The sequence below is a fragment of the Lepidochelys kempii genome, chromosome 10 (assembly GCF_965140285.1).
Source record: "Lepidochelys kempii isolate rLepKem1 chromosome 10, rLepKem1.hap1, whole genome shotgun sequence".
Taxonomy (NCBI): Eukaryota; Metazoa; Chordata; order Testudines; family Cheloniidae; genus Lepidochelys; species Lepidochelys kempii.
Window position 1 is genome coordinate 54,885,843 of NC_136389.1, and position 16,194 is coordinate 54,902,036.

The 16,194-nt window shown below is 38.9% G+C and overlaps 1 protein-coding gene across 5 annotated transcripts in view; it reads left to right on the top strand.

Annotated features, from left to right (window-relative positions):
* Positions 1-16,194, top strand: part of OTUD7A (OTU deubiquitinase 7A) — a 253,547-nt gene that overhangs the window by 218,868 nt on the left and 18,485 nt on the right. For all 5 annotated transcript variants that reach the window (XR_013636423.1, XM_073303653.2, XM_073303652.2 and 2 more), the window contains 2 exons: positions 5,987-6,114; positions 10,358-10,507. Coding sequence is in view for 4 of the 5 variants with exons in the window: in XM_073303653.2 (XP_073159754.2) it covers positions 5,987-6,114; positions 10,358-10,507 (278 nt within the window). In the remaining variant the exon portion in view is untranslated. The remainder of the gene's footprint in view (positions 1-5,986; positions 6,115-10,357; positions 10,508-16,194) is intronic.

Sequence of the window (16,194 nt, forward strand, 5' to 3'; positions counted from 1 at the left end):
GCATGTTGTTGCCACATGTTTTTGACTTCTGAGCTCTGTATAGCATGCAACACATTGATAGTTGTGGAACAGACCCTATTGCCAGTTCAAAATCATTTCTGTTAGGTTTCCTTGTGTTCTTAGATCACCCGTGAATCTTCTGTTAGGACATTCAGTGACACTATTGTCTGTGGTCTGTTCTTTCCTTTACACATGGAGATTAATGCATTGAACTCCCTTTAATACTAACAGGAATTATGGCTGAAGTCCATGTCTTCAGCACCAACCATATGGGGAAATGGACTTTTGCTCAGTGGACCAAAGTGATCAGTATGGAGACTGTAAGCTCTTTGGGGCAGGGTCTGTCTTTTGTTCTGTGTTTATATGCTATCTAGCACAACAGGGTCCTGCTCCACAACTGGGGCCCATAGGTGCTGCCACAAGACAAATTAATAATAATAATAATCGTTTTATCTCTCCTTCCTCCACAAACTGGATGTCAGGCAAGGAGCAGCTATACAATTGACTGCAGCCATTACTAATAGCTCACAACCCCACATGGGATTAGTAGCCAATGGATTCACACAATTTGGAGATCCATTGGCTACACATGCCCATAAACTTCCTTGTCAAACAGAGGCTAGAGAGTCTACCTCCATGGTTGTTCACCTTCCCGTTCCACCCCCACATCAATCTACCAGTTCCCACAACATTTTGGGTTTCCCACACCATGAAGATTTCATCCTAGCTGTGTAAGTCCTCACAGATTTAGAACGTACTTTTGTGGTTCTTCTAGTATTTGTTATTGCCCTTTCTCTTTTCCATCTTTCCCTATGATAAGAGGTCATACTGGAGTAAGTTCTTGACTTGAATCCGAACTCTGTACTGTCTTCAGAGTGTAACACTGTGATCTTTTTGGTTGTTTTGCCTCATTCAATAATGAAAGGAATCTCTGTGTTCATGTGTTTAATTTTGCTCAGAGCTATTTGGTGTTTTTACGTTAAGATGTAAAAAAAAAAGGGAGAGAAAGAAAAGGGGATACAAGTATAAAAGAAAAGATCTAATATATTTTTTAGCCTTTGTCGTCTAAGTCCAAATACTCACTCGCTATTTGGAAACAATATCCAAATTTGCCGAGTTAAAGTGTGAGGTCATCCTAAGAAATACTGAAGCAGGTTTGAAATAATCTTCTGGGAGAGACAAAGAGATGGACAGTTTGGAGAAAATGAATAATGGGAAAGTATGTGAACTGGGATCTGTTAAATCTCATACACTAGGAACAAATAACTTCTCAGCAATATTCACTTTCCCCTTCAACCTCCTTCCATTTTCACAGTTTAATTAGCAATCGCAGTAGACTGGGAATCACACCACTATCGCAAGGTAAATTGTGAAGTAAAAAGTGACTTTATTTATTTAATCTTAAATATTAAAATATTTCTTACATTTCTAGAGCCTTTCATCCTAAAAGATGGTAAAATGCTTCACAAACTTCATCTATACAGGGAATATTTCACCTACTCCAGAAATGCAACCCCTCTAGAATAATGTGCACCCACTCGTTAACAGCTCATAGAGCTGCTAGTCAACAGTTTAGGACAGGAAGTGAAGAAAAATGCCATAGGATGAAGTTGATGAGGGAATTTTAGGTAGAAAGAATGTATCCAAATTATTAATTGATCAGGAAATCAGTGTTTACCCCCTGAGTCTTCTGAGGTGTCCCTGGGATCTTTGATTACCACCGATAATCAGCACATCTTTGTTGTCTCATCCAAAAGAAAACACATCCAGCAGCCTAAGGTCTCTGAGTCCACTCCTAACCGCATGCTGGATCATTGGTTCAGTACTAACACAAAGCAAGGATTGCTACTTCCTGAGTACCAGCACCACTTCCTGCTGCATCCTGGTTTTTCCCTAGAGTTCCCTTATCCAAGTAGTAGGAGTAATAGCAGCAGCAGTATTACATAGCGCACACACCACATCTGTCCCTTATGGAAGGTGGTTATAGAGTGGAGTTATAATTTTTGAGAGAAAGGGCAGCCTTTACAGTCATAGGATTTGTGCATGGGGTTGGTATATAGATGAAGGAGACCCTCAAAATATAGAAGTGGAAGGAAAAGTCTTTGGACCTCTACTGATCTGACAATTGAAATTGCCAGTTCATTTTTTTTTCCTCAAAAAATTTAACATTTGCAAAAACTTTCATTAAAAATGTGTTTTTGATTTTTTCCCCAATCTCTGCCAACTAGCACTGTTGCAGTGCCAGGTAGCAGTGTTGCTACCTTCCCTGTCTGAGGTCCTTGTGCACCTTCGTCCCAGCTGTGGCTGCATTTCTCTGTGGCTGTGTGGATGTTCTTGTAAAGCATGTTGAGTTCCATCAGGAAGAAAGTGCACTATCCTCTCGAAATATATGAACTAGATGATATAATTCACAGTACAAAGAGGATAATTCTGCTTCCCCTCCTATACATTAATGTGTGTTCAAGTTGCCATATCACTGAAAGAAAAGAAATAATCTGCCAATTAAGCGAACGTGTATTACTTAAAAAATTGAAAATATGCATTTGAAAAAATAGAACTAATTTCTGCTAATTAGTTTGATATATTTCTCTCTTTCTTTTGTATTGTGCCATAAATTATTCCTCTAAATTCGCCAAAAAAATTAAAATATGCAGCCACTATATATATATCCTCACCTTGGAGATTTGTTTTTTGCTTCAGTTTTCTCAAAAAGTCCGTAATAAGGAAAGAAACCTCTTCAGTGAGACATGTTAAGAATAGAGAAACAGTGAACCATTGCTTCTGGCTACCCATTTGTCTGTATCTTTTGGATGGTCGCTTACGGTCACAGATTTCTATAAAATGTTCTTTTAAAGAAGGGCACTCAAGGTTCAGTTCACTTCCACTCTTTGTATTGCATTCTGAAAACTTTCAAAGCCGCTGTCTCAGCAGCACTTTCTATAGACAGTTGATTTATTTCACAAGGTACAGACTCCTAGTCAGTGTTTTTTGTTTGTTTTGTTTTTTTAACTTTTTCAGTGTTTTACAAAGGCAAGAGGATATAGCATTGCTTAGGAAAAATCCATTTTCTCCCAGTAAGGCTCTATAAACGACATTTATTTAACTGAATATTGATCACAGCATAAGTCTCATAGGCTTATCATTCCTGAGGCACAGGAGAATTGGAGGATGAAGTGCAGAAATTGTCTCAGTAAAAGACATGGACGGTACAATATAAGAGTGATGTACTGGAATTGCCCATGCACTTCCTATACTTCTAGATAAGATTTTTCAGCTAATTCCTCTCATGTAGTTTAAATATTACTCTAGAGAATTACACAACATATAGAAATTTTGCATGCTAAACAGAAAAGGGCCAGATAATTCAGTTATTTGTATGTCAGCTAGGAATCTGGACCATGGCTCTTATGTCAGAGAAAAATCTCTCCTTAACTCACACCATTCCCTGTTTTCAAAAAATGACACTATTCCTCAGCTATCTGTAACTGTACCAAAGCATTTGTGCAAGACGTAGCATTTGGGGCTATTACTATAGAACACTGAAAGTGGTACTTTTCTTCCTTGTATGTGAGACAGAGACCCGTGAGAGTGAACTCAGAAAACCTTTATTGATCCTGAACATGGGATCAGTTTTCACCATGATAAAAAGATTAACAATGGAATGCCATATCCTGTATAATAGGGCACGCATTCTTTTATATATTTCTTGGTGAGATGGAAAAGTGAACAGTGATGCAGTAATATTTATAGGCAAAAACATTATTTAGGTAAGTCAAGAATAGAGAAAACTGAATAATAATTTTAATTTCTCAGACACATTACTGGGTTCTAACTTAGATGTAACCAACCAGGAAAAAGAGCTGGTTATCACAGTGGATAGCTCAGTGCAAAGTTTTTATCAATGTGAAGCAGTGGGTAAAAATGCCAACAAAAATTCAGTGTATATATAAAGAAGATTGAAAACAGTACTGAAAATGTTATTATATAAATTATGCTTATGATAGTAATTATTATTATACTAATATTGTTCTACTATTCATATTATATTTACAGGTTACACTGGATTAAATAATTATTATGTTAATATTTTTATATGGCTTTTATATACATCAGTGGTACAGCGTTCGCTCACCCAATTAACTGTGTTCAGTTCTAGTATCCTATCTCAGATAAGATCAAGCATTAACAAAAGGGGTTAAGAGACCAGAGGGGTTAAGAGATGGGTGACAGAATTATTAGAGGGATGGAAAAACCTGGAACAAATATTGAAAAAGATTAGGGTGAAATCCTGGATCCGCTGAAGTAAATGCAATTCCCCACCAACTCCCCCCATTGACTTCAGCAGGGCCAGGATTTCACCTTAGAAATGTTTTTCGTTTGGAGTGAAAATGAGTAAATGGGGCCAGAAAGGGGCTTTGAAATAATGTTATAAATAAGTAAATCCCATTGTACATAGATTTGTGATTCCACATCCTTCAAGAAGTGCACCAAAAAGTTCTATTTGTGCATAACAATAAGAAGGGCACGTGCATCACTGTTCACTTTTCTATCTCACCAAGAAATATATTAAACAATGTTTGCCCTGTTACACAGGATAGGGCATTCCACTGTTAATTTGGGAGAATGTCGAGGTGGAGAACACTTCCATCTCTCTGGTCACTTGATTACAGACCTAAAAGTGGCAATTCTTCAACAAAAAAACTTCAAAAACAGACTCCAAAGAGAGACTGCTGAATTGGAATTAATTTGCAAACTGGATACAATTAACTTAGGCTTGAATAAAGACTGGGAGTGGATGGGTCATTACACAAACTAAAACTATTTCCCCATGTTTATTCCCCTCCCCCTGCTGTTCCTCAGGCGTTCTTGTCAACTGCTGGAAATGGCCCACCTTGATTATCACTACAAAAGGTCCCCCCCCCCAACTCTCCTGCTGGTAATAGCTCACCTTACCTGATCACTCTCTTTACAGTGTATATGGTAACACCCATTGTTTCATGTTCTCTGTGTATATTAATCTCCCCACTGTATTTTCCACTGAATGCATCCGATGAAGTGAGCTGTAGCTCACGAAAGCTTATGATCAAATAAATTGGTTAGTCTCTAAGGTGCCACAAGTCCTCCTTTTCTTTTTTGCGGATACAGTCTAACACGGCTGCTACTCTGAAACCTGAACTATATATAGTACTCTGAGCTTGATCTAGCTCCTGTCAAAGTCAATGGAAAGACTCCATTTGACTTCAGTAGGAGCTAGATGAGACTCATTACGAGATCACCATAAATGAAAGTCGGATGTTCAGTAGTAGTTTATGCTGTAGTCCTGTACAGCATTTTGAGTTTCATGATCTCTTGTCTTATATGTGAGTTGCTTACAGTGCTTCTTTTTTCGTATGCCTCCAGAAACAAACAACAAAGCTAGTCAGTAAATGGACAAGAAAATTAATTTGAAGGAGATTCCTCATCTCTTCCCGACCCACACCCTAGTTTTTTTTTCTTTTTGTGCATATTTTGATACTGATGAAAAGACCTAGAGGCACAGGTTTAGAGACTGAAGTCCTTTCTCCACAAGGCAGGTATGACATTGGTAATAGAAGTGCCAGCTTCCTATGCTGCCGTACCAATGTGCCTCAACCTTTACCTGGGAGGTGTGGGGGAATACTTGACTCTCCACCCTTGGCTTCCCTATAGAGAGTGCCAAAGGGGATGGTAATTTTAGTGATAGGGACAACCATCCACTAGGAGCTTGGTTGAGAATCGCATAAAACTGGTGGCTACTAAAATGTATCAGATGGTAAAGATTTCAATCACTACTAATCTAACCTGAATTTGAAACGAAGACTGAAAGAGAAAAGGTTCCATGTGTCATTGTTAGTTCTTGTAAGACCCTTATTTCCCTCTTTCTCTTTGTCTATTGTAATAACCTTGAGGGGAAAAAATTCTTCATTTGTAAGTTGATCAGCTGAGATCATTGTGCTATGTTTTCCAGAGTTGATAATTCAGAAGATCCAGTGTATGAGAGTTTAGAAGAGTTCCACGTTTTTGTCTTAGCACATATATTGAGAAGACCAATTGTTGTTGTAGCAGACACAATGTTAAGAGACTCAGGGGGAGAAGGTAAGTCTTTCATTAGCACTTTATGCACTAGCTAAAATAAATAAATGTAGTAGCCAAGGAATTTAAGAGCACAACACATTTGTCCATTATAACAGTCTTTATAATAATGTCCCTAAACGAGGGGTACCAGTGCAGAGCATTTCAGGGATTTTAGGTCTGTGGAGCCCATTATCTTTCATGTGACTTGATTCATGTATCTAAAACCATATACAGCACTGTGAACATTTGCCCCATTTTAAAAACAATATTGAAATTCAGGGACTCTGTAACAAACTTATAGGGCAATCAAGCTCTGTTAGCAAAGTTCTAATTCTGCTGTATTCTTTTCTCCTTCTACACTCTGCAATCATCATTTCTCTAGCAGTGTTTATGCTTCTTTTTAATTTTTCCTTCATATACATTTCCTTTTAAAATTTGAGCCCTTGTTTAATATAAAAGTCACTGAATTTAAAAACACAGTCTGTAGTTGTATGGTTTATCTAATGGGCTTTGGATCAAGTCCTGGGTCTTAATACATTTTTAAGGATAGATCAACTTATTTTATTTTCCTATTGACATATTAAAAGAGGGTAGGCAAATATTGCAATACATGTGGACTGTACCATGTGAATTAGGACACCAATAACAAACCACTAAATAATGAATTGTGCAATGTATCATCAAATCAAATAGTTTGCAAACAATTTGTGCACTAAAATGTGTTCTCAGAAAGTGGTTTGAACCATTTCAAGTAATGAACACATTTATAAAGTTCAATTTGTTTGGACACAAAAAAAGTGAAGTTTATCCAATAAACTATTCACTATGAATAATTTGCCCAGTTCCCATTATAGTCCTATTTTTTTCCTCAATGTTTTTGCATATGTTATCCTATGATGGGTCTTTGTATGTAATAACACTTATTATTAATGTTGTCCCAAAATTCCCACTATAAGTCCCTGTTTACAGTTGCTTATAACTTTGCCAAACTATAACCACTTAAGCTAAAATTTTCCATGCTGAGTGTCTGCCTTAGGCTGAATTCTTTTGGAAAATTTCAGCTAAATTTGTTTGGCTGTTTCTGAGAACAAAGCTGGGTGGACCTGTATTGTTTGCCCAGGTTAAAAAAAATTCTAGTGATCTCTTCTTTGAGAAGCTCCAACACTCTTATGCTTTGGAGCAGGGATTTGAAATTTGGCAGGGCTTGGCCTTAGTGTCAGAGAAGTGCCTTTTGCCATCCCCATCTAAATCCACCCAAATTTGGCCAAGTTCTAAGCTCACACATGCCCAGGCAACCTTAATTCTGGTATTTCCTAACTTGCAACCTTAATGGTGTTCTCTTAACGTAGTTTTCAGTTCACCAGCAGAGCTGGAACCTTTAAATCCATGCCACAAACCTCTGCCACTTGAGGTAATAGCATAGGTGATAGCAGTAGCAGGCTGTCATTCTCTATGTGGACCAACACTGGAGAGAGGGAGGGGGGATGAAGCACACACTTTGCCATGAGCAAGCATGAACTGCAATCTTTTGTAAAGACTTATACACTTGGATAAAACTATATATATTCTTCCCTAGCCTCATTCTTGGAAATTCCTGAACCATTTTGGCTAAAATTTATCAAACATCTTAGCCTGACAGTCACCCAGCATGTGAAATTTCAGCTTAAATGAGTATAGTTTGTCAAACTTATAGGCAACCAAAAACAAGCTCTTATCATGGGAAGTGTTGGTTTAATCTTACGACTATGCAGTGCTAGCATGCCTGCCTATAATGTCTAGTGAATAATGCACAGTTAAATAGATCATCACATAAAAAATTATTTTTTCCTGGTGCAGATTTTTCCATACGTTTTCCAACATTTTTATGTTACTAATGTAAACAAGTGTTGAAATATGAGTTTAACTGGGGCAGGCTTGAAAACTAAGAGTGTTTAACACATAGATAGTACTTTCCTCTTCAGAGTGCCTTGCAAACATTAATTCATCTTTGCTGCCTCCTACCCAGCTGTGAAGTAGGTAAGTGTTATTAATTATCCTCATTTTACAGATGGGCAAACTGCGGCAGAGTTTAAGTGATTTTTCTGAAGTCACAGAGGGAGTCATTCTCAGAGCTGGATTTAGAATTCAGGAATTCCTAGCTGCTAATCTGTTACTCAGACCAGTAGACCATGTTTACTTTTCCATGAAGAAATTATTAGTGGTTTTGTGGAGGCAAACAAAGGTGTTCTAGTCACTGCTTAATGGACTATTGTTTTGAATGCTATAGTTATATGAAACTTATGACTTGCCTCATGTATAGTATAAGAGCCTCTGTAAAATAATTAGGCTCCTGTATAATAATGCATTAATTGGTACTGTGACGTTCCCCTCTGGTATTATCTAGACCGGTGATCTGCTAGATCACTCCAATCCTTGACTCTGGGAGCCAGCCTTACCCTGCTCTGCTCTGAGAACCCCCACTCCTGGGCTGTTCACACACAGCCTGTAGCATGTAATCTGCTCCTTGGACTGTGCAACCAAATGACACTAGCCAATATCTCCAGTCCCAGACACAACCCTAGGAACCTACGTCTTGCAGTGTCCAGTTATGCCCGCTTGACGCTGCAAGCTAATATGAGTTTGTCAATTTAACAAAGAAATTGATATGTACCAGGCTTGTTATCCCAAGGGGAGTCTCTGACACACTTCAAACCAAATGCACTGCTTCAGGTAAAATAAGCAAACAGATTTCTTAACTATAAAGATAGATTTTAAGTGAATATAAGTCAAAACATAACAAGTCAGATTTGGTCAAATGAAATAAAAGCAAAACACATTCTGAGCTGATCTTAACACTTGCAATGCCCTTACAAACTTAGATGCTTCTCACCACAGGCTGGCTGGTTGCTTTTCAGCCACGTTCTCCCCTTTGATCAGCACTTCAGTCGCTTGGTGTGGTGTCTGTAGATGTAGGTGGAAGAGAGAGGGAGGGCATGGCAAATGTCTCTCCCTTTTATCATGTCCTTTCTTCCCTCTTGGCTTTGCCCCCTCCCCTTCAGAGTCAGGTGAGCGTTACCTTATCGCAATCCCAAACTGACCAAAGAAAGGGGGGTGACTCCTTCCAGAGTCTAACAGATTCTTTTGTTGTTGCCTAGGCCAGCATCCTTTGTTCCTGTGAAGCTGGGCTGGGTTTGTCCCATACCTGTCCTGATGAGGTGTGAACTGCCTTTTCGTTCTTGGAGAGTTTTTGCCTGGGCTTGCTTTGAGCCATGTGGATACATTTTCAGCCCCATAACTATATACGTGAAATTATAACATTACTATAATATTACTGTAGCAATTACTATAACATCACAAAAACAATCCTGCACAGTGCATTATAAGCCTTGTGAAGACATCCAACATGACACACTTTGCATTGGATAACACACAATCATTTTATAAAGATGAACATGGAGGTCTAGGAGTGTTCTCCTGAGGTACAGAGTATCACAGGTACATTTAAATTTTCAGGCACCTATTCTCTAAAACCTCTGCCACTTTAACAAAAATAACTAAAAAATGTAATATATGATGATAATAAGTTGGCCAAATCAATGCGTGAACAGGGCTTAGAAAAAATCCTTCACCAATATACAATAGTTGAATGAAATATCAAAGAACATAAAGGAAAAAGGAACACAAACACTTGAACTCTCCCCTTGCAGAGACAGTACTCATAACAAATTGTAAATGAGCACTACATATGCAACAGTAATCAAAGAAATTTGTTTGGCAAAGAAAACTAGTGGCCAAGAAAATAATCAGACTACATTGCCAAAAAAAATTTGATACTGCATGTTTGGTGCCAATAATGAGAAACTTTTCCTTGTAACTAAAAATAGTCCGTGGAAAATTCAATTCTGCTCATATGTATCAGACATGAAGTTCCTGTTATTAGTTACATCTTTTAGTTATGGTTACATCTATTAGTTACAGTTACATCTTCACTAATAAACCATTGCAATTAGGAGAGAATTTGGGACAGGAACCAAATTGTTTCATAATTATTTCTAAATTCATAATTCCTTTAAAATTTTACCATGAGACTTGAACTATTCTTTAGACTATTTTCAACAGCAAAGAATTAGGTTTTCCCCTCACTTAACACTACCTGCTGAAAGCTCTGATAATGCTGAGTAGTGACTGGTATAAATTATATAAATAATGTCTGGGTCCATTTTCTCGCTGCATCCCATTTTTTATGACTTGTTTACTTCAAGAAATCTTGCATCTGTCTTTGCAGCATTTGCACCTATCCCATTTGGAGGAATTTACTTGCCACTGGAAGTTCCACCTAACCGATGTCACTGCTCACCTCTTGTCCTGGCTTACGATCAAGCGCATTTCTCTGCTCTTGTATCCATGGAACAAAAAGATCAACAGAGAGAACAAGGTATGCTGAGGAATTTCCTGTCTAGTCAATATTTTGTGGTGGAGTGAAATGCAAAGTGCTCATTGCTGTTTTTATCTCTCTAAAAGGAAACGGCACCCATTGGATTTTACTGTAACATACTGGGTAGGCTCATTTTAATTATCTAAGAACAAGACTGGAGCCAAGAGCTCCTGAGTTCTAACCTTTGCTCTAATGCTGATTCTCCCTCTTTGACATTGTGCTTAACCCCTTTGTGTCAGCTTACATATATGGAAATGAGATACTACTACTCACCTGTTTTACACTGGGGATCCTGAAGGCATTCACTAATTAGGGTTAGTAAAGTGTTCTGAAGATGAAAAGTGAGTCACGCAGCTGCTGTTGAAAGCTTACATACAGTATGTCTACACTGCGATTAGGAGGTATGATTGCAGCTCACAGAGGAGCTCAGAGCCAATTTAGTTTTGATCTAGCTAGATCAAAGCTAGCTCAAGTACCAATAGCAGTGTATTCAGGGCAGAATGGGTGGTGGCACAGACTAGTCTCCTTAGTACAGCCCTCCCAGGACCTTGGGTAGAAGCTAGACCATGCTAGCCATAGCTACACTGCTTTTGTTACTGGAGCTAGCTTTGGTCTTGTTGTATGCTACAGTCACACCACCTGATTGTGGTGTAGACGTACCCATATGGAAAAGTATCTTTTGAGTTGTGTATTAAACATATTTTTCTTTTTAAAAAATCAGTTAAAACCTTTATTTCTGATCCACTTGCTGACATCTGTTCTTCTGCAAAAAAAAAAAAAAGTGATGATAGCTGTATAAAGACTATTTTACCATAGGTTTGTATATCAGGCTTCAGTCTATTGAAATATTGGGCTAAGAATGGGAAGAATCTTAGGGCCAGATTCAATCCTACATCAAGAGTTGAGGAGCTGGTCATAGCTCCCTGATCCTGTATGCCAATCTGCACCAGTCTCAACGATGCTTAGGGAATCTGCTCAGCTGTTCTAATAAGTCTCTGATGTAGGGTCCTTAATGGACGATATGCTAGTGGGGGATAGGCCTAGTTCCACCACGTCAATCTTTTCCACAGCACAAACCCTACTCTTGGGGTGATGGGATAGCTAGTGCAGACCTAGATGTGGCACATCTATGCCAGCTGGGACCTCACTTGTGCCAGGGTAATTCTTTGCTGACTTTTTATAGCCATTTTCCAGCCCCATTTTAGCACTTCAGAGATGTAAAGAGGCCAGATCTCAGTAGAGAATCCACCCATAATTGTACAAACGGTTTGTTATCCTCCCGCTCCATATGTGTTTCCCATTACAGTGAGAGGTAGGAAGATGGTAAACCCTTTCAACAGTAAGACTCTTAGGTTTCTTTAATTAGAACATCCTAACACATTGCAGGCTCAACCAGCCTAACCCTGATGCCCTACTGGGCCCATGTTATTCCAAAGCTTATAACTTCATGCAGGGTGGTGCACAATGAATCCACCCAGGCTCGCGAGTGCTCAGGCCTCCTCACAAGTCCATTCCCCCTCGATACTGATGGAAAGGTAATGCTTAAGTCAGAGGAAAGACCATTAGTCCATCCTGATCTCTGCAGGGTCAGGAAAGCCTCTCCCCACAGACCCCAATTATAATGTCCCCATTGAGGGGAATCTAACCCCAGCTGCAAGGACAACTCACCAAAATGTGTGATCCTGTGAAACAAACCATCAGTTAAGTGAATCACAAAACTCACGCTTACTCAGCAAGTGCAGACATTTCTGCTGATGGAGACTGATACCGCACGCAATCAGGAAGGCAAAGGAGATGGAAGGGAGGGTGGGATTTGCATAATGGTGAGGGGTGGAGCAGAAAGACCCCTGCTTGCTCCCTGTTCTGCCTTTTATGGATGGCAATCCACCGGCCAATCCCACAGACTTCAGCAGGCCCCTAACCAGGAAGGGCTGAAATGGTGCAGCCTGCACTTTGGTGTTGCCCACCCTCCCAGTCCAATGCCAGCTGTCATAGCCTCTCGCTGACTGTTTGAGTTACGCTTTTGGAGGGTACCACGTAGTCTGAGGAAAACGTACAGCACATCAACAGCAACGTTCTGATTGTTAAACCAGGGTGGAAATCAGTTTATGATCTGTGACACGGCTCACGTATGTACGCAGATGTTGCAGATATCCATGTGCCAAAAATACATGTCATCAATCAACTTTATATACCCCTATGCCGGGGTGGGAGGGGGAGCAGCAGCTTTCATTTCGCTAGTTTACGTGAAATTATTCATTTTGCCTTTGAACACCGTGTTCCACATTTTCATACATGTGCAAGCTGTATGCGTGTGCGACAACTATTACCATGCTTCTGCATGTAGTTACAGCCGCTGTGGGTGCACGGAACATTTATGCAGATAACTGTTAATTGGCTTGCGTAATCACTACGAATGCACACATAATCACAAAAATCCATTTGTATGGGCAGTTATAACCACTTGGACACGTATGTACCTTGAGAATTTCTAATTGAATATTTGCGAGGGAATGGTTGAGGGAGTTATAATACACTATCATGAATAGGAAAAAGTGTGATTAAACATTAAAAAAATCTAATTTGCCCCAAACAACATGCACCAGATAGAGGCAATATTTTATACTAAAGCAAAAAACTTTCATATGAAATCAGCTCTTATGAAAATATCAAGTTGCTCTTCTACAGATGGTAATTATTTCTAGACATTGAAAGTTTAGTCAGTTAGCCACTAACAGCAATTCTTCTCCATCTTCAAGTGACATGTACAAAGATATCCTCCTGACGTAGTACTACAGCACTCACTTCATCTGTTCCCTGACAATATAGGGTAAGTTCCATTTAGTTGTGCAAGATTCAGTTTTCCTCAAAGAACAGGAGGACTTGTGGCACCTTAGAGACTAACCAATTTATCTGAGCATAAGCTTTCGTGAGCTACAGCTCACTTCATCGGATGCATTCAGTGGAAAATCCAGTGGGGAGATTTATATACATAGAGAACATGAAACAATGGGTGTTACCATACACATTGTAACGAGAGTGATCACTTAAAGTGTATGTATCCCCACTGTATTTTCCACTGAATGCATCCGATGAAGTGAGCTGTAGCTCACGAAAGCTTATGCTCAAATAAATTGGTTAGTCTCTAAGGTGCCACAAGTCCTCAGTCTGTATTTGCAAAAAGAAAAGGAGGACTTGTGGCACCTTAGAGACTAACCAATTTATTTGAGCATAAGCTTTCATGAGCTACAGCTCACTTCATCGGATGCATTCAGTGGAAAATACAGTGGGGATACATACACTTTAAGTGATCACTCTCGTTACAATGTGTATGGTAACACCCATTGTTTCATGTTCTCTATGTATATAAATCTCCCCACTGGATTTTCCACTGAATGCATCCGATGAAGTGAGCTGTAGCTCATGAAAGCTTATGCTCAAATAAATTGGTTAGTCTCTAAGGTGCCACAAGTACTCCTTTTCTTTTTGCAAATACAGACTAACACGGCTGCTACTCTGAAACCTTTTCCTCAAAGGTGATTGTTACGCTGTCTGTAGTGGCTCATGACTGTAATGCCTACCTCAGGGCAGACTGTCAAAAACAGGACAATTTGTTCTATAATTAGATTTCACCAAGCCAGTAACATATGTGAATTCCTGGATCACTTTAACAGTCTTGCCATGGAGTTACAGACAGTTTCCTTAGACTCTCCAGTCTATCTTGCCACCAAGGCAAACTGGACTTAATGATAAATGGTCACTTACACCAAAAATCACACACTACTCAGGTTGCTTCCAGTTCAAAAAGACCAGTCATTTACCCTAAATCTGTTGGTACCCTAGATCTTACCCCAAAGACAACTCCTCTAGGCAATCCTGTAATAAACTATCTAAAGGTTTATTAATTAGGAAAAAGAAATGAGTTATTTACAGGTTAAAGCAAGCAAACATATACACACAGATGAGTTACCCTCTAAATCCTAAGAGTAACAGAGTTGTAGTGATCTGTCAATTCAGAGTGTCTTTTAGGGCAGACCCCAGAGGTAATCCCCAAGATCTTTGGCTTCTCTGGGTCTGTGAGAGTTCAAACAGCAAAGAGATGAAAAATCTTCATATCAACTGCTTTTATTTCCCTCTTCCAGCATTCAAAGCGATGGGAGGAGGCCTTCTGCATGTACTTCTCCATGGGGCAATTAACAAAGCTTTTGTCTTTTAATGGCCCACTTAAATTTTGATAGTCCTCCTGGATGGGCAGGGGGAACAATTCCAGTGCATGGGTTCACAAGTTCAGAGCAAACATTTTGCAAAGTTATAAAGCAAAACATATATATTTTCTTATAGCAAGGAAAACAGACACTACAGGTGAAATTAATGCATGCAGCAACTTACAAGCATTTTATAGAGTCTGAACACTGAATACATTATTATAAGACAAATACCTATTTTGAGCAAAACTAACATATAGGTGAACTGGTATGGTCTCCAGCTATGAGTTGACAATTCTTAGCTAATGTCCACAGCTTGGACAAGAGCTGTCATCTGGTTAATGGTGCAAATGCAGTTTTCCTCAAAGTTGATAATGGATACCTGCTTTTGTTATAATGAAAAGGGACTCTGTTTTTGTAAATGACACATGGATTACAGCTTGACAGATCAGTACAATACAATTTTACAAATATCTCTTTGTACATATAGAATTTTCACGTGCAAAAGTCTTCATCTATGTGAAGAGGGTGAAATTCACCCCCGTGCAGAAGGTCAGCATAATGCCAATGTACCACTTAGTCTTAGTTAAGCCCTCAGATATGTAATAAAAATGGGGATTCTTTTGTTTATGAAATAATATAATTTTTTTCCCTCCAATGGGAACCATCAAACACATTTTAAAATCTTTTGCACAATGTACAGAAATTATTTTGAGTTAATGCACGGAAGGGGTTTTCTTTTTTAAAAATGTTGATCTAAAATATTAAATCTTGGAAGCTAAGGCATCCAAAGATAGAGGCCACTTTTGAAAATTTGGGCATATATTCCTCAACCTTTTTACTGGCCCCAGAAACATTTGCTGCTGGCTGACGACAGAATGGACAGTACAGGTGCTGGCAAAGTCACTCGAAATAAATAATGTGACAAAAGAAGTTATCACATTAAAAGTCTAAGACAACTTAGACTGGGAGCTCTTTGGGGGAGAGAGACTGTTTTTTTTTGTTCTGTGTTTAACACCTTACACAGTGGGGTCCAGTCCATGACTGGGGATCTTAGGCATTATGGGTAATACAAATAATAAATAATAATAATAATTACAACGTTTTTGGGAACATCATGACAATTAAAATTGTTTCCATTAGTGTATACTTGCTCTATTACAAATTGCTACAAATGTGTATTAAAGGACCAGTTCTGCCTAATACTTGCTACTGGGCATAGCACTAGCTATTATGAGTGGTCCCACTAAAGCCAAGTCACAGTATTCAGCATTATGCCCAGTGGGAAGTGTTTCCAGAATCTGCTCCTTCTACTGTGGAAGAAACAATATGATATTTTATTGCATTAATTTAAAAATAGTATGTTGTATAATTAACATTATATCATATAGAAACACAAGGGGCAGAGTTAAGGTTGTGTGTGAAATGTTCATTTTGTCATTTTCTGACTTTTGAATGCTTAAACAGGCCCCCTCACTGTAC